Source organism: Thunnus thynnus, chromosome 10, assembly GCF_963924715.1.
Source record: "Thunnus thynnus chromosome 10, fThuThy2.1, whole genome shotgun sequence".
Classification (NCBI taxonomy): Eukaryota; Metazoa; Chordata; class Actinopteri; order Scombriformes; family Scombridae; genus Thunnus; species Thunnus thynnus.
In genome coordinates, this window is record NC_089526.1 from 2,516,662 (window position 1) to 2,543,570 (window position 26,909).

At 37.7% G+C, this 26,909-nt stretch overlaps 1 protein-coding gene across 1 annotated transcript; it reads left to right on the top strand.

Moving 5' to 3' along the window:
• Window positions 1-3,727: 3,727 nt before the first annotated feature.
• On the top strand, window positions 3,728-22,784 carry kcnv1 (potassium voltage-gated channel modifier subfamily V member 1). The gene is made up of 4 exons (XM_067600394.1): window positions 3,728-3,959; window positions 10,395-10,729; window positions 12,988-13,649; window positions 19,542-22,784. Exons 2-4 carry the CDS (start codon window positions 10,422-10,424, stop codon window positions 20,066-20,068), a joined length of 1,497 nt encoding a protein of 498 aa, XP_067456495.1. The 5' UTR covers window positions 3,728-3,959; window positions 10,395-10,421; the 3' UTR covers window positions 20,069-22,784.
• Window positions 22,785-26,909: the final 4,125 nt, after the last annotated feature.

Here is a 26,909-nt window from a genome sequence, read left to right on the forward strand (position 1 = left end):
CGTATTGGATTGTATTGGTGAGTGTATATGGAAACTTAATTCACAGTTTGTGCACTGACAAATCAGATGAGCTGTCAGCAACTTTTATTTTCATTTTTACAAACATACAGGTATTTTCTTGAACGGCAAATTCTGGGGTTGTGCGGTGTATGAAACAATTATGGTTCTGTGGTGCCTGACTTCAGTAAGAATATTATTTTCCAGGGTTTTCAATGTCACAAATGAAATAAAAGTAAAAGAGACTTGTAGAAATGTGCAAAAATGTATGTTTATATGGCTTCTGACTTAAAAATATTGGACTGTCCTGGACTGCAGGAAAAAAAACTTTATTAAATACTTAATTATGAAATTGTAACCACTCAAAATTAGCATAATGAGCCTGAATTTATATTCACAAATATCCGTCATAGTGTCATTACACATGGTGGCGCTGTGGCAGCAGGGATGTGTGTTTGAAAAGTGGAGCAGCTTTTAAATTTACATAAAGTTAAATTCAATAAAACCAGTTTGTTGCCTAGCAGCAGCATCTCAAACAGTATGGAGGGTGATTAATGCCACGAGAGACAAACCAGAGACTCATCATGAAAAAATACATCACACTGTGTGAAAGTAAGCTGAGAGCGACCCGACTGTTACCCAAACAGACTGTGTTCACTTGAATAAATTGGATTATTAGAGACTTTTTTAATAATTTAGAGAAAAGCCGATATCATAATTAAGCAAAAAAACCCATCATTATTGAAAATAAACTGTCAACAGTTTGGCGAGTTTGACACAATGACAAACATTTTTAATATGTGAAACATTTTAATATGAAAAGGAATTGTCTGTGTATTTTAATCAGCATTAATGATCCCACATTGAACTCAGTTCATCTTCAATGTGTCCAGAATGGTTCTCATCAGATTAATTCCCAGATCTTCAAAAAGTCTGATGTTTCATCAGTTAAAGGCTGTTTGATCATCTTCATCAATCATTTACATCAATATGTTTATAACTTCCTTCCTTTTCAATTTCAGAATTCCTTTTCACTTTAAGTGTGTTTTAATTCCAGCATCTTTACAAGACTTTCTCTCATTTGATGCTAATTACCCTCCATATCTTCCTACTTTAACTGTGAGGTAAAAGCTCTGATTGGCCGTCTACATATTCACAAAACCTCAGCCAGACAGAGGCTGGATACAAATATCAATTAAACTGCAATACATGAGTATCCACACACTGAATCACTAAGGCTCCCTTTAATTTTATCTTGACCAACCTCATTTTTTAACCTAAAAATATGTTTTTAATCCCACCTTACAGTTTTCAGGTTTTAGTGATATATTTTTCCTACTATATCCTACATTTGATTAATTTCTGTTTAGTGCACTCATGAAACTGCTTTTTTTTGCAGTGAATTACTTTATAATAATGTAATTTTGACCAAAAATAATAATTAAAAAAAAATCAAAACTAAATAGGACAAGCCACCAGAGTCTCTCTTCATATAGTAAATAAATGAGTGGAAACCAGTGGATGCCATGAAGGACAAAATACTTCAAACTTTCTAAACACAGTAGTATTGTTTGCAAAGTGGTTAGTTTTCATGTAAAGCATATCGTCGGTAAGTAGCAGGAGACTCAAGTGCACGACGCAGGCGGTATGAACTGAAGAACAGTCTTTATTTATCCTCAAGAGCAAAACTGAACAACACAGAACAAAAGACCCGACAAAACTGAACTGATACACAGGACTGAAATACTACCTGATACTAACTGAGGACATGAGGAGCAGGTGGGGAGATGGTTGGAGAAACTCAAGTGAGGGGAATGAAGAGATGAAACAGGAGAACAAGAAAGAAGCTGATTGGCTGAGCAGGGCTAACGAGGATGACTGCAGGGCAGGTGTGGAGGATAAACAAGAAAAACACTAAAGGCAATCACTGCTCTGAGCTGAGGACAAGTCAAAAACAGAACTTCATCCATGAGTTACATAAAAGTCTATAATCATGTCCTCTTCAGAATTACATAAATATAACTTAAATAAATGCACAAGTCACACTGAGCAAATACAGCAAATAAACTCAGCATTACGTTCCCAACCTGGGAACCAGAAAGACTAGAAACATAAATTGCTGTTGACATGAACATGAACCAGAGTGATCTGCATATTAAGGCTGCATAACAACATAAACTGGACTGAAAGACAACTGTTGCTCTGAGTTTCAGTTCACTTTTACACTTAGTTTCTACGAGAGTCAATAAAGCAAACAACAGTATCTCAAGTGGTCCTTCAATATAATCTACAGCCTCTCTTATCAGTCCAGTCTAAACAAACTGGGAGACAGTCTGAGGGCATCTGGTGGACTGATGGAGCAACCCAGTCGCCAGGAGAAAACGTCGGCATTGAACGTTTCTGCAAACCACAGAAATGTTGAATATCTATGTTTCAACACGTGAATTACGTATCATAACAACATTTCTACAAACATAGCATATTAACATTTCTACCCGTTGAATAATGATGTTTGATGGTGTGATGACGCTGTGGTTCAGGTCTGGTTAGGTTTAGGCACAAAGACCACTTGGTTAGGGTTAGGTTTAGGGTTGAGATGATACGTTTTGTTGACATTTTCATATGATACGTATTATTGAAATGTTAATATGCTATGTATTTCACGTTTTGAAACGTAGATATTCAACGTTTCTGTGGTTGCAGAAACGTACAGTGCCAACGTTTTATTCTGGCGACCAGGCTGAATGGAGGGACGCAGAGCCAGACTGGGACAGAACCATGACACATAAAGCTGTGTTCAAACAGAAAACAAAGCAAATTTTTGCATGAATTTCACCCATTAATGATGTTAATTCATCCCAAGAAGTATAATGTGCTAACTATATATTAGCTGTAATCTAGTTAACAATGAACCACTGATCATCTGTAGAAATGTCTGTGACTGAACTCTTGTTCTTCCTGTTATTTCCCTTCTTCTTGTCTCCGTACATTTATGAAGCAGATTCATAAAACCCTGAGATATGTGCAGATTTTTCACTCAAGCTGACTGTTTTTTTCAACTTGCGTTAAGTGCGCTGCCTGTAATATTTATTTGGCATTCCGTCTGAACACAAGATGACATGATTTATAGTGCAAACATGCAATATAACAGGTACAGCAGGTCATTAACCTTCACATACTGTTCATATTCTGATCCCTTACAGTCTCCCCTCATAATTAATCTCTATACCAGATTTCTGGCCCATAAATCCATTTTTCATTCACAAATACCTCATCAGTCATTAATAAATGGGTGATTCATCCTTAATGGAGTTTTCAGAGAGCAGAGAGAGAATATTCTTGTCTAAAACAGGAGGATATAACATCATGATTTCAATTAATGTTATTGAATGTGACACAATTTTTAAAAATAAATATGGGAAAACTATGAACACTGTGTATCAGCTGCACAAAAAAGTTGATATATTTCTATTTTTGTGTGTTCTGGGTCACTTTAGGAGAAATGATAACATTTCTGGCTGAAGCGATGGTGTTTATATAATGGTGAATATTATATAAGGGTTAAATTTACAAACCAAACACCATTAAAAACATCAGCATAACAAGGTACAAGCATGATTATTCTGTGACAGATCAATTATTAACCCTCATACATGTCTCCTCCGTCGTTACTGTGTCATTAATCACCTTCCATACCTGCCTGCACACTGTTTTAAAACCGCACCGCGAACCTCAGAGAGCAGAAAGGCTTCAGGAGCCGCTGAGATGTCTCCTCTCTGAGACGAAACTCGAGACTTTCTACTGTATATTAGGAGACAAAGTCACTTTCTTCTCCTGCTTTGTCATCATGTGATCATTTCCTGGAGACATTTAATTTGCACTGGACTTTATTTTGTACGAGAATTAGTGAAAATGTGGATTTATTGAACGAAGATGTTCGAGATTCTCTTCGGTTAAACCAGGTAAGAATCACCTTGTTACACCAACTGTCAGCTGTTTCTGTGTTTTTGAACGATAACCTGCGTTTATATTTTGCTAAAACACATGTTTATTTGTTATAATCATTGCATATTACAATCATCAATCAACATGTTTTGCAAGATGTTGGCAGGAAAGTTTCGCTTTGTGCGTTGCCTCATACATTTTCTTATAATTTATCACATTTTAAAATAATATTTAATTAAATGTTTTACTATATTGTGTCCAGACAGGATTTTATAAATACTGAGGTCATTATTTCAACTTCTCTGAGTGCAGCCTCGCGTCTCTAACAAGATGTTTGACTGTAAATCTGATCCGGAAACTGCGAATCAACGGTTCAGTTATACTTTCTGCAGATTAGATCTGCATGTAAATGATCCTCTAAATGCTGTTTTAAAAGAAGTCTCCACACTGCATGAGTTGGAACAATTCATTTTACCATTAATAACCAAACGTGCACAAATAATTTAAGATGGTGTTTGAGTCTAAGCCTCCAGTTTAGGGCTGTTACTAACAATTATATTTATTATCGATTAATCTGTCAGAAAATGTCTCGTTTTGTCCCGACAAACAGTCCACAACCCAAAGATATTCACTTTACTGTCAAAAAGGACAAAAGAAACCAGAAAATATTCATATTTAAGAAGCTGGAATCATTGATTTCTTTTCTTAACAATTACTAACAATTAATAGATTAAACTTTATCCAGTTTAAACTTTAATATGTTAATGGAATAATAACTTTAACATTACTCATAAGTTGCACAATAGAAAGTGAATTAGAAACAACTAAAATGATGGCAAACGTTCAATCACTAACTCTCCAAGTTTCCAATAAATTGAGAAATATTTCACAAGAAAAGAAAAGAAAAACTCTTAAAACAAAACTATGACACAAAATATCTGACCGGATGTGAAACTGAGACATGATTGTTGAGATCAGATTATGAGAAATGACGTCCAAAGTTGAAGAAAATCTTTTCTAAACATTAAACATCTTGCAGAGGACTGAGTCTGTTTGTCTCCCACCTTTAAAAACATAATTTTGATATTGTGTATTTAAATCCAATAAACTGTAACTGTGTTATTCTAACACAAAGGTTATGTTTGGTGCCACAAATGATTAAATGACATCATGAATGTGTCACAAAACTGGAGAAAAGGTTGCACATACATTGATATAAATTAATGACTCATACACACACACACACACACACACACACATTTCCTCCAGCTGTGACCTTTTACACAAACATAATGTTCTATATATAATATTTATTTATTTGTAGTCTATTTTTAGGTCCTTGTTGCTTTTCATGTGTGTTTATAACAACGTGTATTTTTTATGTTAAAAGTCAACATGGATGCTGGTTATTAACACGTTAAGAAGCACTTAATAGTAAAAGAAATGTGCTGATTTTGCAAATGTGCATCCACTTTTTTATACACTTTGAGTAAAAACATATTTCATACAGTGTAATCTTTAGTATTGTGTGTAATTTTATAAAATGGAGTCATTTGTGATTAATTTCATCAGATTTCACTGATTCATTCTCAGCAGAAAAATCCAGTATTTTAAAGGTTTTTTAATTCTTGAACTTCGTGAACTTTTAGGGTGTTTCACTTCATGTAAAATGTGTCTGAACTGACATCCTGACACATTAATAGAGAAAGACAGACAGTAGAGTCAAGCAGGTATGACATCTCAGTCCTTTGCCAAAAAATGAGTTTCAATTGGACTTAACTTGACATATTTCTGCCACACAGTAAAAACTTCAGGTCAGTGGTCAGATGTTCATTTCTGTTATTTCTATCTTATATCTACTGTATATTCTGTTATGATGTTATGATGTTAAACATGGTCAAAGTTCCAAAACTTGGTATGAACATATGTAGAAATGCTGCCTGCACATCAGGTTGTTCACACATGCTCACAAACGTCCGTCTGTTCTCTCCAGTCTTATATTTCGGATCTGATTCGGCTCCAACATGTATGGGTGGATTTGACATTGGAATAAAGGAGAAAAAGAAGTGAAATCCTGCTACTATAGTTTGTTTACGTAGCCTCCGGAGCCGGAGGAAGCTTCCTGAAGCTGACCAATCAGAACAGAGTGGGCTCATCAGGAGGCGGGGCCTTAAAGAGACAGGAGCTAAAACGGCCTGTTTCAGTCAGAGGCTGAACTGGGGGGCTGCATAAAGGACCAGTATAAGATAAATAAGGAGTTTTTTAACTGGAAATCATGCAAAGATATTCCAGTAGAGCCCCAGAATATAAATATAGAGCTGAAATGTGCAGAATATGTGTCCTTAAAGGTGTTCCTAAAGATAAAAAAGGAAAACAGAACAGGGATGAAGATTCTGGGAGGTTGAAACCGTTTTGCATTTTAACCTATATGCCTGCCGAAATAAAGGCTTTTAATATAATTTTGCTCCTAGCGCTCAGAGTAATCCATTTAAGTCCTTTATTGACATTCTGGCTCAGAGAGTAGAGCAGTTTATCTACTAATTGCAGGGTTGGCGGATCAATCTCATACTTCTCCTGTCTGTATGTTGATATGTTGACATCTTGTGTCCTTCAGCAAAAGACACTGAACCCAAAAGCCATCACCTCACATGGTAGCTTACAGCCATTGGTGTGTGAGTGTTTGTGTGTGTGAAGCTCTTTGTCCATTAAAGGTACCCTGTGGAGTTTCTGACCTCTAGTAGCACTGCTAGACGTGGAAATGTGCAGAATATGTCCTCTTTAAAATGGATGTGACTGTCAGATTGCCTGTTTCGGAAAGTGTTTTGTTTTGATGTTGTAGACGTGTCCTTACAGAAGGAATTTGACCCACATCAACACTAACACACACTGTATCATATGGAATTGGGCCGTTTTCGTGATTAAATTATGTTCCTCACAGTGTTTATGTTGTGTGTCACTGTCACTTGCCGTAGAAGTGGTTTTGATGGATTTGTGCTACCGACAAGGAGATAACAGAGTCGCTCTTCAACCTGTTTCATGTTGTCTTCATTTTCAACAAACTACCGGCATCAGAAACACAAGCTGACCAATAACTTCTTGTTTTCCCTCGTGGTATCTCTGTAGCCCCAACGTGTAGTTACATTTCTGAGGAGAAGCTACAGCATGTAAATCCATCATAACCCAGAGTATTTTCAGGTATTCTGGTTCACCAACCAGGACTCATCTGCATGTTGTAAGAAAATGAGCTTCACACATCAGAATCACACCCTGTAAACCCAGGAGGATTTGAGCTGCTGCATCTGTCATATGATTCAAATAATCAGATGCTTTCACACAGCGATGAGAAGCTCTGAGCTCCTGACAGCAGCTCACTGACCCTCAAACATTCACAACAACTTCAACGTCATCTCAGTTACATGTTGTCACTGCAGAGGAGCAAAAAAAAGCTTTATGTTTGTCTCCACTGCAGCTTGTTTTCTTCTGCGTATCATCCCATCTCTGTCTCTGCTCAAACATACTCTTGTAATACTCAGATTATAATATTCAGAATTAGCAGGATGTCAGTGTTGGTGTACTTTGTTGTGTCTTGTCTTGTTTGTAAGCTCAGTGTTTTGCTACAGTAGCTGAACTTCTGTCACCAGAGAAGAGCTCATGTATATCAGGGAACAACTTCTTCAGATTTAGTTCCCAACTTTCTCATCCCATCTGTTGAATTACTGAACATTTTGGTCAAAGGCACACTCACTGTGGATCACCGACTTCCTGTCTGACAGTAAAGTAGCATGTGAAGCTGGGGAAACACGTCTCTGACTACTGGACCACCAGCACCGGTTTCCCTCAAGGCTGCGTTCTTTCTCCTCTACTCTTCTCTCTGTATACAAACAGCTGCACCTCCAGTCATCAGTCCATCAAGCTCCTGGCAGACGGACCATCTGGTGTCCTGATGCAGCCAAAACAACTTAGAGAAGGAACATATCCCCACCCACCCCCATCACCCTGTGTGACTCCCTGGAATCCTTCTGTTTCCTGGGAACCATCATCAGCCAGGACCTCAAGTAGGAGCAGAACACCAGCGGCCTCACCAAGAAGGCTCAGCAGAGGATGTACTTCCTGCATCAGCTGAAGATGTTCAACCTACCAAAGCCAATGATGGTGCACTTCTACACCACCATCATTGAGTCCATCCTCACCTCCTCCATCACCATCTGGTACACTGCTGCAACTGCCAAGGACTAGGACAGACTGCAGCGTATCATCCACTGTGCTGAGAAGGTGATCAGCTGCAACCTGCCATCCCTCCTGAACCTGCACGCCTCCAGGGCCTTGGTGCGGGCAGGAAAGATTGTGGCCGACCCCACAGCAAAAGAACAGTTTCTTCCCGACTGCAGCTGGCCTCATCACCAAGGACCGGGACCCCCACTGACTGTTAACCAGACCCCCACTGACACTGACTGCCATCCAGACCCTCACTGACACTGACTGCCATCCAGACCCTCACTGAGACTGACTGCCATCCAGACCCCCACTGACACTGACTATTAACCAGACCCCCACTGACACTGACTGTTAACCAGACCCCCACTGTCACCACATGTACATTAACGCACATCTTGCACATATTCTGTATTGCGCATATCTATATACTTCATACTGTAAACTTTTGCACATACACACAATATTTTGCACATTCCTGCACAAAATTGCAGAGCTCTATTTTTTTAAAACAGACATATCAAACTTATTCGTATAACACTTTTTTAAATATCTTCTATTGTTTATTTGTCACTTATGTTTCTTGTGTTTTGCGGTAATTGCCTGTCTCTGTTGTCCTCACATTATGTTTGTTGTTATGCATCATCAGACCAAAGCAAAGTCCTTATATGTGAAAACTACCTGCTACTAACCTGTTCCTGATTCTGATGAATGATCACAGGAATAGTAGCATTAGATCTATTAATTAGATAAGCCAACTAAAATATTTAAAAGTGGAAGCAGCCAGAGCTCTGCTACAAGTAGGACACTGCCAGAAGCTTAATCTCTTTCATTTCTACTATACTGTATGTCTGCTCATTTTATGGATGTGTCTCTCAGCTTTGTTCTGTCTCTGTCTTCTCTCTTCTTTCTTTTTATTCTCCTTTGAGTCATTCTTGTTATAACTGAGGTCAAGTGAGGATATTCTGGTGAAAGCTCCTTCAAAAGTCCAGCAGATCCCCAACAACAACACAGGCTCATCTCACTTGGTCATAGCTTTATTTTATTTCATTTTTTCTCTTTACCTTCTTTTTGTGGATTTACCACACCCACATGCACACACATGTACAGATCATGAACATTGTAGTCCTTGAATGACTGTGTTCTTTGTGTCTTTCAAAAAAATAAAAAAAACTTAAGTTCCAAAACAAATAACACAGCATTACAATACCACTACAGCTAGTTAGATAGATGGTTTGTTAGTTATTGTGTCATGCACATATGCGTGCCAGAGCCCACATGGACTCACAAGACACCAAAATACAGCTGAACAGCAGAACAAAACTTCTTCCGTTACATTGCAAACAAAGAACCTTGTCTTTTGTCTCAGGCTTTACAAATAAACAGAGATTTCCTTCCTGAAAAAAACTGCAAAACAGCTCAAGTTTCTTTCAGTTATTCAAAAAAAGACATTTTATTATTCACATAATGAGTAATAAAACATAAAATGGACTTCATTTTCACCTAAATCACACAGCAAACAAAGTCTTTTCTCTTCATGAGGACATTAAACCTGCCTGTTTCTGTAGCTGATGGTACCTGAACGTAACTGTGAACACAGAGATCTTTGACTTTGGATAAATTCTGCTTCACATGAGGCTCCACAATGTTTTTCATTAGACAATATGTTCTTAATTTAGGTTTGTACTGAACATCTTTCTTTGTACACCAGGAACAGTTTGTGTCAACGTCATGAATATTACACTGTTACCTGAAATATGAGAGTGAACAGTGTGAACAACACATGGGAAAACCTGAGCAACAACCTTAGCAACCAAGGCTACAGAACGGACGGCTGTTTATGGGCATGATGTGCTGATATCATGTCATCAGCAAGGTCGAAAAAAAATGTTGTAAATGAAGCGTTGAGAGCAGTTTGAATCCCTGACTTTTGTCTTGCAGGCAGCATTTCTACATATGTTGACCTCAGGTTTTGGAACTTTGGCCATGTTTAACATCCGACATCAGAACAGGATATAAATAACAGAAAACCACAAAAAGCATGATATGTCCCCTTTGAGGTTTCCTGGACTTACTGTATGTGAAACTGAGTGAGCAGTTGGCCAGAACAACTTTATAAGATTGTAAAATGTGGAGCTGTGTGTTGTAGAATGAATCCTCCTGCTTCCAAGTGGCCAAAAATCAATTAATTAGTGTGAAAGAGTAACTTAAAGTGCTCTGTCTGTTACTGTCACCTCCAGCTCCTCCAGCTCCTCCCTCCTCCCGCCATGAGCCTCTCCTCCAGCTCGGTGGCGGGGGCGGAGCTCTACAGCTTCAGCGAGTCTCCGGTGTCTCTGGACTCCAGCGTTTTCTTCTGTGAGACGACGGCGTCCTGCGTCAAAGACTCGCTCGAGTTCTTCATCATCAACGTGGGTGGAAGTCGCTACTTGCTGTCCCAGGAGCTGCTGGCGTCCCACCCGGAGACCCGGCTGGGAAAACTGGCCTGCTGCAGCCGCGACTCGGCACTGGAGCTCTGCGATGATGCAGACTTCCTGGAGAACGAGTTTTTCTTTGACCGCAACTCACAGACCTTCCAGTAGGTGGCACCATTTTCTCCTCCCTTATTTAAAACATGCAAATAACACATAACTTAAAGTCCCCCCTCAAGTCAAAAACACGTTTTTCCTTCTTGTTCCTTCAGTTGGATGTTGTTCTCTTCTCTCTGCAGAGTTTGTTTTCACATTCATCTGCTGAAGGAGGAAAGTTTCACCTTAAATCTCAGTTTAACACGTGAACCTACGAGCAGGATTTGTTACATCAGAGCTAGTTTGGAGCCAATCATGGTCCAGTATGCAACTTACACAACGTTGAAACCTCTAGTGCACAAACAATAGTGAAGTAGGAGACATCTTGTGTCCAGCAGTTTAACTTTTGTAATGAACAAATATTTACATATTCAGAGATTCTGAATTCAGGAGAAGGAGGAGATGTAATTTCAAGGACTGTAAACTAAGTAAATAAACATTTTTGTTCAGAGTTCTTTTGTATGTCTGTAAACATGCCTGGAGGGGATCTTTAATGTAATTTAATGGAAAAAAAAAATCATTTCTACAGTCAGAAGTTCCTGCTAATGGCCAGGGAAAGCTTGAGCGAGTGTGCGCATCCAGGCAAAGTATTCAGGCAAGACAAAAGAAAAAAAAACATTGCAGCATACAAAGGAGTGAGGTCTGCACACTGTTAAGCCCCCAATAAATAAAGAGAATAAAAATATTTATTGGGAGCTTAACAGTGTGCAGACCTCACTGCTTTGTACCCTGCAGGGAATGTTTGAAACCAGCTCGACTGTATATGAAGTGTTGTCCAACCATGTCTGAAGTGTTTTTAGCAGCCGCACTGTAAAAAGCCTCATTCAGAGGACGAAGACGTGAACACTGAGCACACTTTCAGACGGTTAGTTATTGAAATGAAAGCATGTGAGAAGTTTAGAGGGAAAAATCACTATTTGGTGGAGCTGTTAACAACTCATAGACATGTGAAATGTGACCCCGACTACACACTGCTTTTTGTAAGACGTCAAAAGACAAAAGGTTGGAAACCACTGGTTTCATCTTTAACAATGTGTTGTATTTTAAAAGCTTGTTATATTATCCATTGTGTCAAATCTTCATCTGAAAAGTAACTAAAGCTGTCAAATAAATGTAGTGGAGTGGAGGTATAAAGTAGCATCACATGGAAATACTCAAGTAAAGAACAGCTGCACGTTGCATCTCTGAAAACAACGAGACACGTCTGAACTGTGACTCCTCTGGTGTGTTTCTGCCTCGAGTCAAACATTTGCATGAATGAGAAGCAACACCTGATGTTAAAACTGGAGGTCGTCTTCACAGGTCTGCTGTCAGCTCTCGTTAACTGATGACGTTCACTGTTTTGCTCTGATGCCCTTTAAAGTGTGATTCCACTCAGCTCTCACCTCAAAAATAAACTGTAAACTGTGAGATCAGCTGAGAAGAAATCCTGTTGTGATTCTCTCACTTTCTCTGTCTTTGTTTTCGTATATTTTAAATGAAGAATCTCTGGATCAAAACCAAAATCTCCACCTGACATTATATATATATATATATATATATATATATATATATATATATATGTTATATATGTTATATACTTGCATGCTAAAATGCCAAATGTGAAACATGTGATACTGTAAAAGCAGAGAAGTGGAGTTTTGGCTGCCATTGGCCCTGTGTGGGCAGATCGCTCCGTCTTGATGATTTAATGTAGATATATGAAAGTAAAACTGATTTCATGGAGCAGAGCAGAACAGAAAAGCTGGACTACATTTAGATGATAACCTTTATTTTTATGATATTTGATATTTTCAACCGTTTCTACAGTACTGAGGTGTTACACGGTGATGGTAGCTTGTATATTTCTGCCTACAACTTGGATTCGTCGTAATTTCTGCAAAGAAGTTAATCACCGCCAAGAGAAGCTAGTTAGCATTAGTGCTAGCTCGGTTACCTCTGTCAATCACATGACTCTCATCTTCAATGTCGAAGCGGTTCCTCAAGTCTTTCCTGACTCGTCTGTAGCTTTTTTTTGAAGCTACTTCTTGTTGTTCCACCTTTAAATGTGATCTTGTTTCACAAACTGAAAACCTGATAATGAAAACAATGAGTTCTAATTGTAATCAATGAAACAAAAGAACAGAGAGATACAGCAGAGTTTCTTCTTGTAAACTGTGATCTTTGACTGTTTTGTGTCACTTTTTTGATAACGATGCAGTTTTTCCATAAACTCCTACTTCTTCTCTGCTGACAGGATGCTCCCTCTCTGTCTGTATTTCTGCTGCAGGTATGTGATGAACTTCTACCGGACGGGTCACCTGCACGTCAGGGAGGAGCTGTGTGAGATCTCCTTCTTGCAGGAGATCGAGTACTGGGGCATCGACGAGGTTCGTATCAGCCCCTGCTGCCGCGAGCGTTACTACCGCCACAAGGAGCAGAAGGAAACTCTCGACGTACATCGAGAGTTCGAGGCCGAAGACAGTGATGAGGACTTTGTTGGCGCCGCTTGCCCGGCTTTCCGTCGGCGTCTGTGGGACCTTCTGGAGAAACCCGAATCATCACGCGCCGCTCGCACTTTTGGCTCGCTCTCGATCTTCTTCGTCGTGGTGTCGGTTATCAACATGGTGCTCATCTCGCTGGACTTAGGGGAGGACTTTGAAGTGAGCGGTCTCGGTGCCCCGCTGCTGTTTGACGCCCTGGAGTACGTGTGCGTGGTGTGGTTCACCGGCGAGCTGGTCCTTCGGTTTCTCTGCGTGAGGGATAAGTGTCGGTTCAGTCGGAGCATTCCCAACGTGATCGACCTGCTGGCCATCCTGCCGTTCTACGTGACGCTGACGGTGGAGAACCTCCACGGAGGAACCACCGAGCTGGAGAACATGGGCCGCGTGGTGCAGGTCCTCCGACTCCTCAGGTCCCTCCGCATGCTGAAGCTGGGACGACACTCGACAGGTAAACAGCTGATGATGCTGTATATGTTGAAACGCATCTCTGTTCAAGTCTGCATCAGTTAGTGTTGATTATTGGGAGATAAAATCATGAGTTTCTTCTGATCCTGTTGCTGCCAATATGTCTCCTTGAAGGAAAACTATGGTTTCATAGAATTTGGGGCTTATTTTTATAGTTTTGTTCATCATTTCTATTGATTATGAACAAAGCAATGTGTGCAACAGGAGCCTGAGACCCTAAAAGACCCCAGAATACTTGCAGCAAATACTTTGTGGTACTTCGATTACTTCTGTTTGGCAATATGCACTAAAGCACAATATAAACTGAAGGACATTTATTTTGAGTTTTTATTTATACCATACTGTTAGCATTTTAAATATTCTTAGATGCTTTTAGGCTTAAATATTCTTAAACGGGATGTATCATGCAAATTTCAAGGTTCATATTTTATTCTAGAATATTTTTCCATGATTCTTGTTTAAACTTGAGGTGAACGTGTGTAAAAATGCTCCCTGTAAGACAAAGCCCAGGTTATTTGCATGTTTTTCTCACCTTTTCCGACGAGATGACACCTGCTTATCGTGTTTGCAGTTCGTTCTGTAATCTTTGTTGCTGATGTTGTTCACGTCGTCCACTCGGATCTGATTCAGCTCCAACATGTACGGATGGATTTGAGAAGTTGACATTTGGAGTAAAGAAGGAGAAATAAAGAAGTGAAATCCTGCTACTATAGTTTGTTTACGTAGCCTCCAGAGCCGGAGGAAGCTTCCTGAAAGCTGACCAATCAGAACAGAGTGGGCTCATCAGGAGGTGGGGCCTTAAAGAGACAGGAGCTAAAACGGCCTGTTTTAGACAGAGGCTTAACTGAGGGGCTGCATTAAGGACCAGTAGAAGATAAATAAGGAGTTTTTAACTGGAAATCATGTAAAGTTATTCCAGTGGAGCCCCAGAATATAAATATAGAGGCTGGAAATATGCAGAATATGTCCCCTAAAGTGTCACCGTTTCATCCTCAAAGTCTTTTCTCTTGTAGAAGTGAAGTATAAATCTAAACTTTGTGCTGTTTGTCAAACAGCAGAAACGGCAACTGACAAAAATTTTTGCCACAAGGTCCATTTAGTGGCTGTTCTGGAGCTGTTGATCACATCACATGTTCCTCATCGGTAGATCTTACATCTATGAGCAAACTCAGTCTGCTGATAACTGAGGTTCTTCGAGCATTTTAGAGAAATAAGACCAACGAAGAACACGATAGGAGTATTTTCAAGATAGATGACAAAAAGTTGTAATAAAAACTCCAAACAGCTGAAGGAGTCGGTCATGTGTTCTCAGCCTGTCAGAGGATTTCATGTACATGATGTGAGAGAGAAAAAGGAAATTGTAATTTTCCGCGGTGGGAAGCTGCTGCTGTGAGATTACAGCCGGGAGGTTTTCTGAGGACGACAAAGACGAGAAAAAAAAAAATTCGATTCACATTTTGGCAAATTCCTTCAGGAGACGGAGGATGTGTGTGTGTGTGATTATATGTGCGTGAGCGTATTTGTCAGACTGGGACTGTGTGAGGGCTTTGATGTGGGTGATTTTGGGAAGGATGATGATCCCTGGACTCAACTCATGAATAATAAAAGAGAACATGGGGGGGGGGGGGGTGATGGAGAGCGAAAGAAAGAGGAAAAGGGAAAGAAAGGCAAATATTGAAGTAGGAAAAAAAAAAATAGAGCGAAATGAAAAACAAATATAAGTGTTGTAAGTGTTTACAGTAAAGCTCGTTAATTAACGTGCTGTGTTTCTTTAATCTTTCACCTCCTTTTTAATTTGGACAAATTATAACTGGAACAAAATGTAAAACATTTACAGATGTTAAAATGATGAAAAACAAGCTTGTAGCAGCCAAACTCTCTCAAAAATACACATTTATTATAAATATTCATGCAAACATGACGTCTGATTTATCAGATTTTAAAAACCACATTTAAGGATTCTTCATTATTCGTTATTTTCCGGTTTCTGCATCATCCTTCGATTAACAGAATTTCCCTCAAACATTTACTCCAGTTCTGTACTTAAGTATAATTTTAAGGTACTTGTACTTTACTTGAGTATTTCCATGTGATGCTACTTTCTACATTTCAGAGGGAAATATTGTACTTTCTACTCCACTACATTTATTTGACAGCTTTAGTTACTTTTCAGATGAAGATTTGACACAATGGATAATATAACAAGCTTTTAAAATACAACACATTGTTAAAGATGAAACCAGTGGTTTCCAACCTTTTTGGCTTTTGACGTCTTACAAAAAGCAGTGTGTAGTCGGGGTCACATTTCACATGTCTATGAGTTGTTAACAGCTCCACCAAATAGTGATTTTTCCCTCTAAACTTCTCACATGCTTTCATTTCAATAAATGTTCAAATGATCCAATATTTCAGCAAAAATCAAAGATTAGAGAAAAAGTCCAAAAACTGAAAAGAGAAATATCAGATATCTGTGTGTCTCTCGTTACTGTAATCATTCCTCCTGTTCAAGAGGCCATAAATAAAATCTTGGTTTTTTTCAAGCTTGGGGTCCATTTTTTTCCTGCAAAACGCAGAATTTAAACATCATATTTTAAGGACATCATGTGCTAAACATACAGGGATGTTTTCAAGCATATAGTGTGTCTTGTTCTGTTCTGGATAAATGAATGAGTTGGTTGTTAGTTTGTTAACTTGTTAGTTCAGTTTTTTCGTTCCACACAGAAGCGAAAATCATCACTAAAAGTCAGGTGAGAACGTTCTGTCCTCTCATTGGTCAGACGTGTCTGCAGCAGCAGGAGCCAGAACGTAAATACATCTCAATGTCTTTCAAGATTGATTCAAGATTTTTGCTTTTTGATTGTTTTTCCCTGAAAAATTCAGGATTAAAACATGTATTTTAGGATATCGTGTGCATAAAATATAAGAATTAAGAATGTACTTCAGTTGTGATTTTGTTGATCAGCAGTGATCAAACCCTGAGTCAGGTTTCCCATCATGCCCAGAGCTTCTAGTCAGTAAAGAGCAACTGCGGACAGAAGCGCTGACCGACACCAATCATTGATCATTGATCATCTTGTTTGAGACCGTTACTGCTCTCAGGAACAAACAGATGGTTTTTATTGATCAGGAAATTCAACTAAGAAGCAGAAAAAATCAATTTTTTCTGTTGACTCTGTTGTGAAAATTGAGTGAAAACAAACTGCAGAAGTTAATTTGCTTTGATTCAGTGTTTTAAATCTTTATAAATGTAAAAAGCAGCAGGAAACCTTTTATGAGCTCATTTCAAATCCTCCTTAAACTCTGCAGCAAAGCTCATTTCTTCTTCTCTCGGAGGAGAACAGAGACATGACAAGTCATTCTGGGGTGTGAATGTCGCCCCTGCGAGCAGCTCACATGTGGGTATATTTATAAATTTCCTCGTTATATTTCTTCCTCGCCGAGCAGCGTCAGACCTCAGACTCACTCGGCTGTTCAGACCGTAGAGAAATGAAGAGACGATGATCCGTCGCCGTCGCTCACACACACACGACCGGAGAGAAATAACAAGTTTCATTATGAAACTGTACACAAAGACCTGCTGCTGGGAAAGAAAACACTTTGCTGTTGTTGTTCAGCAATAATTTGAAGTTATGAATCAATGAAAGACTTTAATTTAATAACTAATTATACGGTTTGAGTTACTCAAACATTTCAGACAACAAAAAGACTCATTTTGAAATTAAGTTTTTCTCCTACAGCAGTGTGAATGAACCCAAAATTAATATCTGAAGAAACATGTGATAAACTCATTATTTACACTATTGATTATTGATCCAAATCTATTTCTCTTTAGGCTGCATTTAAACACATTGTTTGCTCTATTTAATGCACTTCACACTTATAATCTTCATCATCATTTATAATAAAACTAATAATAATGATAATAAAACAAATTAAACAGACAATAAAAGGCTAATAATGAATAAAATATAATAATAAAATGATAAAATACACCAAGAGATCATAAAACCGATAATAAAATCAATATGAACATGTTTGAAATAGTGAGTTTATTTAAAGTGACGTAGAAGAAGTCCAGTATCTATATTATCACACTATTTAGTGCCAGAAAAAGATTTAGTATGTTGCAATACATATTATATCAAATGCATCATGATAAAAATACCAGGATGTTCTACTGCATCCAGTCACAGTTTGCAGTGTGAAAGCCAGCGAGCGTTTCTGCTACTCTTACCCACAATCCTCTGCACCGCCGAGAGACCATAGAGCAGTGGAAGTGTTAAAGGCACAATGTTGAATGTTGAAAGTATGTAATGATCTTGGTTATTGTACATATACCAAACTCTATGATGCATGTGTCTCCCCCATATTGAATTATGCTGCAGGGGTTTATGCTGTATATCTATAGGAACAACCTGTGCTGTAATGTTAACTCTATTAAAAACAAGCTTCTATTGAAATTTGAAGAAAAATGGTTTGAAAATATAGAGATATATGCATATCAAACAGAATTTTGGCCCTGAATTATATGTAACATCTTGTTTATCTAGAGGCCAAAGACCTTTGGTTGCACAGTTGAGAGCTGGTTCTTCCTCTGGCCAATGAGATCGGTCGATTCAAAAATATTCCGGAGCAAAATAGATTGTGTGAGAATTGTGATTTGGGTGAAGTGGAAAGTGAGTCCCATTTTCTATTGTACTGTACAAATTATGATGACTTAAGAGAGTTACTGTTTCATGAAATTGTTCGACTAAACCCTGAAATATTCTGGTGTTCAGATGAGAAAAAAGAAGGTGAGATAGATTGTTTAATTAGTGTTCACTTAGACTTTTCAGTAATATATGGTAAACTCCCAACTGTAATTCATAATGTCTGAACTATTTAATGATGAACTCTGGATCTGAAGATGAAAGATTTTCTTTTTACAATATAAACGTTGTACTCTGGTCCTGGGCGTACAGTTGTATGCATGACACAATAATAAAAATTTCATTCATTCATTCATTCATTCATTCATTCATTTGTTATAACAAAGTAGTGCAGTATGTCCCAGTTGTATGCAGACTGAATGCAACATGTGCACTTTGTCAGAGCAGCTGCACTTCTTATTAAATTAGAAAGAATAAGTATGTGGTTTGGATCCAGTCAACATGTTCGCTTCTCTGATCTCATTTAATAATAATCTTCTAATCTATTGTAATCTAATATAATCGTTTTAATAATATGATTTAACCCATAAGAACCCATGCTGACACAGGTGTCACCAACCGTTTCAATGTGCTGGAAAATTCCTTATACAGCTTTTATCCTCATCAACTCATGAAGTCCCTACAGTGACATCTGCTGAACATCCTGCTGCAGTCATGTGACAATGTGTGAATCTGTGTACCCATGACATCACTTCCAAAATGGTGGTGTGCCTGGTCAGCAAATGTGACAGAACTAGCTAATTTTAAAAAGCTTGTTTTTTGTTACTAAAGGAAAGTTTCAACCCATTTAACAATTCTGATGCTTTAATAAGACGTCCTGTATTACATTTAACCTGTTCTGACCACATTTCTTCAACAAATTGATATAAAACAAGTTATGACATATATGTTACATTACAGAAGGTAGAATTTCAAAATAAAATTCAGAAATGTTTTATATTCCCCATAATTTTCCTTTAAGGAGAAATGGGTTCTTATGTGATAATAATATAATCTGAAGTACTGCTGGTGCCCCCTAAAGGCTGCAGTGTTGATCAGAGCCAGAATATCTGATATATAATCAATCCTGATGATACCAAACAAAATATAAATGTAAAGTTTGTCCTGAGTTGATGAGTCAGTACGTTAAGTGATGAAAACATTCGTCTGTCCTTGTGTCTGTTCAGGCCTCAAGTCTCTGGGTATGACCATCGCTCAGTGCTACCAGGAAGTCGGCCTCCTGCTCCTCTTCCTCAGCGTCGGCATCTCCATCTTCGCCACCGTGGTGTTCGCTCTGGAGCACGACTTTCCTGGCTCCACCTTCACCAGCGTGCCGGCCTCTTGGTGGTGGGCGACCACCTCCATGACCACCGTTGGCTACGGCGACATCCGGCCCGACACGGCGGTGGGGAAGGTTCTGGCCTTCCTCTGCATCCTGTCCGGCATCCTGATCCTGGCGCTCCCCATCGCCATCATCAACGAACGCTTCTCCGCCTGCTACTTCACCCTGAAGATGAAGGAGGCGGCGATCCGGCACGGCGAGATGCTGAAGAGGTTGGCTCGAGGCTTGGTGGTGGAGGCGGCTGAGGGAGGCGCGGCGGGAGGCGTGAACCTGAGGGACGCCTACGCCAGGAGCATGTTGGAGATGTTGAGGCTGCAGGGACGCGAGAGGGCGAGCACACGGAGCAGTGGAGGAGAGGAGCTGTGGATGTAGAACAGTTCAGGGCAAACAGAGACAAGACTGCAAAGACGTGACGGTCCTGACCTTTGACCCCTCAGGAGGAACTGTGTGGTTAAAACACCTGAAAGTTGACATTTCTTACCTGAAATTATTCAAATTTTGACAAGTCAAAAGGTGTAAATAGGTCTTATCTTAAGAAATGTGTCAGAACAATGACCCTCTGAACAAAGCTGCAACAATTAGTCGATTGATCAATTAGTATTTTGATAATTAATTAATTGATCAAGCAAAACTCTTCACAAACATTCTGGTTTCAGCTTCTCAAATGTGATAATTTGTTTTATATCATTATAAACATAAATATCTCCACATTCGAAGCTGTTTTCAGGTGTTTTATAGACTGAATGATTACCGTATTGGCTCTAATAAGATGACCACTCACTTTTCAGACACCTACTTTTGGAAAAATACTATTTGAAGATACAAAACACGAGTTTGGATATCGGCCGATACTGATACCAGAACTCTTTTTTTCTTGAATCAAATCAAATATATAAATATCTTGACCTTGAATATAAAGGAACGCCACCTTAAAAAATGTAATTTATCCCCCTAATGGTTTTATATTCCAGCCAATATATAATCGAGAGAATAATCTGCAGAATAATAGATGAAGACAATAACGGCAGTTAGTCGCAGCTTCGCTCTGAATCGTAGTAAAATGTAGGTCGACTGTCAGGAAGTTAAAATATTCAGGAGGGAATCTGTGTGGAAGCAGCAGACGTCGCCGTCGTTCTCCTCTGTGGTTTTACTCTGAAGGCGGCAGCTTGTCTCATCTGTTGAGTATTTTGACAGTTTAGTTTATATTCTGAATATTTTGTCTGGTTTTATTTAGAAATACATGAGAACATTTTGTCTTTTTTTTAATCACAGAAGTGAAGTTTAACACAGTTTGACAGATCTCTTAGTTTTGTCCTTGTGGGATTAACGAACCTGTTTCAGTCTGACGTCTTAATAACAATTAATAACTTTATTTATTTGATGTTAAAGTCCACACATGTTGTTACTCATGACGTTCGTCTCTGTGTAGGTTAGTTAGAGACGTTAACATGCGTCTCTGCAGAAGCATAATTCCAGTTTTAGACAGTAAATCCATTTTCAGACATGGAAAACGTAACATCTGTCTGTTAAAGTGAAGCTTCAGATGAAGTCTTATATTAATGTTTCTCAGCTTCATGATATCTGAGAGGACGAGAGCAGCGGTGAGTTAAATATGTTGTGATCAAGAGGAAAAAGAATTTCTTGCTGCATCTCTGATGGATTTTAAGACGTATTTTGCTGTTGAAGTTTTAATGAACGAGCGTCGGTCTCCTGCTCCTCAGTTTCATCATTTAATGTTATCAGAGAGTAAATTCTGCTGCCTTCCCACGACAGGAAGTTCAGTTTAATTCCTATTAGCTCAACATGCTGCATGTAAATGTATTTATTCGTATCGCAGCTGACTGAATAAAAACTGTAAAATATGAAGAAAGTGCTGCTCAGATTATTGTTGTTGTTGTTGTATCATTGTTTTCATAGACTGATCAGATGCGAGAAGAATCTCTTTCACAGAGTTTCATAGTTAATTAAAGTGATTTTACTTTCTTTCTGTGTCAGAGATGAAGATTGAGATAATAAATGTATCACAGTGAAACATGTTTTCCTTCTGCTGCTGTTTATGTTTATGTGACAGAAACGTTTCAGAGGTCGTCAGATTGTCTTCTGACTTTGACGTCAAAGTGACTCAGATGTTTATTAAGACATGAGACTGACATGTTAAATAAAGGGGTGCAGGTCTGAAAGGGGCTCAGTCCGTCTTTCTGCTTGATGCAGCGTCTCCAGCAATGTCATCATGCATCATTATGAGTAGGAGCCGCAAGTCGTCGCAGCTCATCGTCGTCCAAATTTTTGAGACGAGGCTCCAACTCATTCATTTCAAGTTTGCAGACGGTCTGAACAGGCTGCGGCTGTGCAAACCTCTGTGTGACCTTTAGTTAAGAGACCATAGAGACAGTCAAATGACCTTTAATTCATGAAAAATTCATCTCCTCTTGCATCGCTTTTTTTCTGTTTATTAGCCATAAAGCAATGTAGAAGAGCGAGCAGCCATGTTTGGTCCACAATGTTCTTCTGGTAAAACTCGTTGACTTCTTTATTCTGAACAGATTATATTGTTTACACGCTACCAGAGAATACAACAGAGAGCATTAAAGCATAAAAACCTCTGTGTTTGATGGCTGATAGTAGCTCCCTGATGTCTCTATGTGATGAACAACGTGAGTAATTGGACTGAAGATGAGTTCATGATGTCTAAATAATGTAAATAATGTAAATAAAAATAATATAAAGAGAGAAATGATGATAAAATAAGAGAAATCTTTATAAACCTAATATGGTGACATGTACAGTCATTTCATTGAAGCATTCTGAGATATTTCCAGTCTTTGTCAGTTTGGTGCAAGTTATCAAAAAACAGGATTTATTACCAAAACTCTTGATTCAGTTCATCTAGAGAGAATTATATGTCAGTGCTCTTGTTATGTTGTTATGTTTTCATCCCTACATAATGTTTTCATGCATTAGTAACTCTTGTACAGAAGTGAATATAAAACCCTGCAGGATGTGTTCAGGTCATCGTACCTTGATGCTTCTTGTGTAGCTGCTGTCATGACTCTGCGACTCGGTCATGCAATAAAAACGTTCTCCTGTGGGTCAGAGTGGTCTTTTCAAATATCACAGTGAAGCCCGAAGGCGTGAATAAAAACACTGACCTGTGAGCTGCTGCAGGGATGTTTTCTGCCTTCTTGCCTTTTTGTTTGTAGATGAGCTGCGGTGTGAAGGTTTAGCAGCATGTTGGAGTGTTTATTTATCGCAGCTCAAATTCAAAAGCTGAAAAACACTCGAGCATGAAAACATGTTGTCAGACTTACTTTTGTGATTTAGGAGGATGTTGCATTGACTTACCTGAATCTAAACCATAATAAACCAAGATTTAACCCAATAATTTAATGGTTAATGATGTGAAGACCAGCTCTCTGTCTGGGTTCCCATAATGCACTGCTTCCCAACCTTTTCTCAACCCTAATTTTTGCTCCTCACGACCACAGCAACAAGAGTCTTATCATGTAAATCTGTGTCAAATCTATGTTTTATTTTCAAGAGCATGAAGAGTATAAAACTAAAATCCAGGACAATATTTAAAGAAAGAAGTCACATTACTTCAAAATTAAGCTGTAATTTTATTAGAAAAATTGTATTATTACAAGAAAAAGTCTTAACAATTGAAGAATAAAGTCATAATTTTATGAGAAAAAGTCCTAATATTTTGATATTAAATATTTTTGGATTTTGAGACGCAGTTGTAATTTTACCAAAAAAATTGCAATATTTTGAGAACAACGTCAAAATGAGGAAAATATCTCAATTTTACAAGAAAAAAATACATATTTTGAGAATAAAGTTAAACAAGTTTGAGATTGATTTAATATTACATAAATAAGGTCTTAATTATATGAGAAAAAGTCTTAATATTATGAGAATATAGTTGTAAAAGTTTGAGACACAGTTGTAATTTTACAAAAAAGTTGCAAAATTTTTAGAATAAAGTTGATATATTTTAAGAAAGTCATAGTTTTATGAGAATATAGTTGTAATAGTTGAAGAATAACATCAGTAATGAAAAATCCTAATTTAACTTAAAAAATTACATAATATTTTGAATAAAGTCGTACAAGTTTGAGATTGATGTAATTTTTCAAGATAATGTAATATTTCATTAATAAAGACGTAACTTAATGAAAATGACAATAATAACAATAATAATAATAATAATAATAATAATAATAATAATAATAATAATAATAATAATAATAATAATAATAATAATAATAATAATAATAATAATACAAGAAATGCAGCTCAAAGTACTTTACAACAAAAGAAAGTGCTTCAAATGAAAAAGACATAAAAAGGACATAAAAGCATGTAAAAAAAACATTAATGTGACATAAGATGGAAAATAAAACCCACTTGATAATATTAATATAAATACGATAAAATACAGTGAAAATACAATATGCGTCCTTCAGTGGTGGTAAACTCAGAGATTATTTCTTCATGTGTACACGATCTGTGCCAGGGTCTTTGATGCATAACAGAACCTCTCTTTTCCCAGCAGACACAGACTCACCACCGGTCTTGATTAACCCAAATAAGCCTCTTTCAGTTGACTTCAGAACATCTTCCCGTGGGTTTAACCTCACTGTGGAGCTTATCTGTGTCGGGCTCAACCTGAAGCAACCTGGGAAAAAAAACACCCTTAGTGTTGCTGTAAAACACACTGCAGTCTTTTCTAAAACCTACAAACCTCATAATCTGAGACTAAAGTGTAATATTTCTAGACCGTGAAATATTATCAAAAAATTTAATTGTAATTTTTTGGGAAAAAGTCCTATTATTTTGACAATAAAGTTGTAAAAGATTGAGACTGATGTAATATTTCAAAACAATGATGTCACATTTCATCAATAAAGTTGTAATTTCATGATAATAATAATTTAATTGAATTCCTAATAATGTGTGAATAAAGTTGCAAACCTTTGAGACAATTGTAATTTTATGATAAAGTTGCAGCATTTTTAGAATAAAGTTAAAGATACATATATATATATATATAAAATATGATAAATTGTATGGCAGTAATATTTCAAGGAAGCCAAACTGAGGAAAGTGTTTTAATTTTACAAGAAAAATCACAAAACATTTTAACTGAATTAAATTTGATTATTAATTATTTAATGATTCATTTAATTTGTAATACAGTTGTAATAGAGAAAAAGACAGAATTATGAAAAATATCAACTTAAAGTGTAAAGACATGCATCAAAATATGAATATTAGTATTAGTCTTCCAGGAACACATCTACACACACAGAGGTGTAAAGGTGATGATGACGCCTGTTTTTAGTCTCGTTAATATTAATTTATTTTTACAGACACTTCTCATGTCGGCTTCAGGTGTCGTCTGACAGGAAAAAGGTTGCAAAAAATCAACGGCGATGATTCGCACCTTTTAAAAATGTTTGTGTTTGTTTAAAAAATAACATCACACAACTTTTTCATGTGTTCCTCTTGTGTTGCCGTAGTCCTGCACACCTGCCTGCGACACCCTTGTTGTCTTCACTGTTAACTAATCCTCGTGTTTCCCTCTTTATTCCAGTCAGCTGTGTCTTGTTCTGATTGATTGATTGATTAGTTTCTTGTATATTTATAACTGTCTGTTCTTTTAGTTCTTTCTCAGTTTGTGTTCAGTGTATCTCGACGTTTGCAGCTGTTGTTTTTGCTCCTCATGTTTTGCCTTCGTCTGCCTGAAACCAGTCTGGCAAATAAATTGTTCATCAACAGTGATTTATAACAAGGTTGGAAGGTCAGAAATCAGATCAGAAAACATTTCTATGAGTTGTTCTGGAGCTCAGTCATGTATTCTGTCATCTGACATGTTGATTTCCACATATTCTTTACCAAATAATAAGTTATTTCCTGTTATTGTCATTAGAATCAGCTTCATCGGCCAAATATGTTTCCATAGTGGCTCTCAATGTGTTTATTGAACACAACAGTGTTCAGGAAGATAAATTGAACATAAACATATGATTATTATGTACAAGCAAGTAGGTGAAAAATAGATAAACACACACAGAACAACAAATGCACAACAACATATAAAGTCTATATAAAGGTCAAACAGTTTCTGCTAGTAGTGCAAAGGTGTGTAAGTGTGCAAAGAGTGCTGAAATAAATATTGATTTATTTGTTATTAACTTCCTATACAATCTAGACACGAGACAACCACATTTATATTTTGTGGTGTACTATTCATTAACAGCTAGAGTGATATCATGGAACAACATTAACACTGAGCTGTAAAACCACTTTGCTGGTTATTAATAGTTTTTTTAAAACTGTTTTCAAAACTTTTAAGGCCTTGATTTGACACATTATATATTTTTTTTTCCTCTTGGCTTATGTGTTACTTTTAAAAATAATGTATATTGCACCTTTAGACCTTAGTTATTAGTTTTGTAACAGGATTCACATAGAGGCAAAAGCACATGTTACACATGTTTAACATGTCAGGATCACATGTTCACATATCGGTCGATGCTCCTAGAAAATGAAATGTTTTCTTTGTGGTTGATGATCATTTTTGGCTGTTTTAATGGAGGGAATATCAGGACAAAAAAAATCAGAATAATTTATAAAAACATGAATTAAGAGCACAGGTGTCCACATAGTTTTGGCCACATAGTTAATACAGTTAAATCCTCCTGTTCTCATTTCTTCAGGAAATTGTTCATTTTCTAAACTCACATTCTGGATGTTTGACTTGTTTCTTGGTTTCTCTGCATTAAGGTATCACTCTGCTCTGACCTTTGACCTCCTGAGCGCTGCCTACCTGACGTGAGTTGATGTTTCCTCTCCTCCTGCACTCGCTGTGAGGTCTGACTGGATTCGACTGGAGCTTTTTTTTTTTTCCTCCCTAAACGGCTAAAATGCAAATGTGATGTTCCAGTTTTTTTTTGTTTTTTTGTTGGTCGGGTGACGAGTCATCAGGTGACGTCTTGAGGTTGAAGTTAAATCGCTTTTTCAAACATCTACATTTGCAGAAAGGCTGGAAAACTGTTGTCATAGAGATGGGTTGAGATGCAATGAAGCCTACAAACCACAGCCCTTTATATAAAGCTGGATGTGGCGAGGTGTGACGTCACTCACTGGTTTCACTGGAGCTGCAGCTTATGGTCGGCGCCATCTGTTCTTACAAATCAACCCTGTTTTG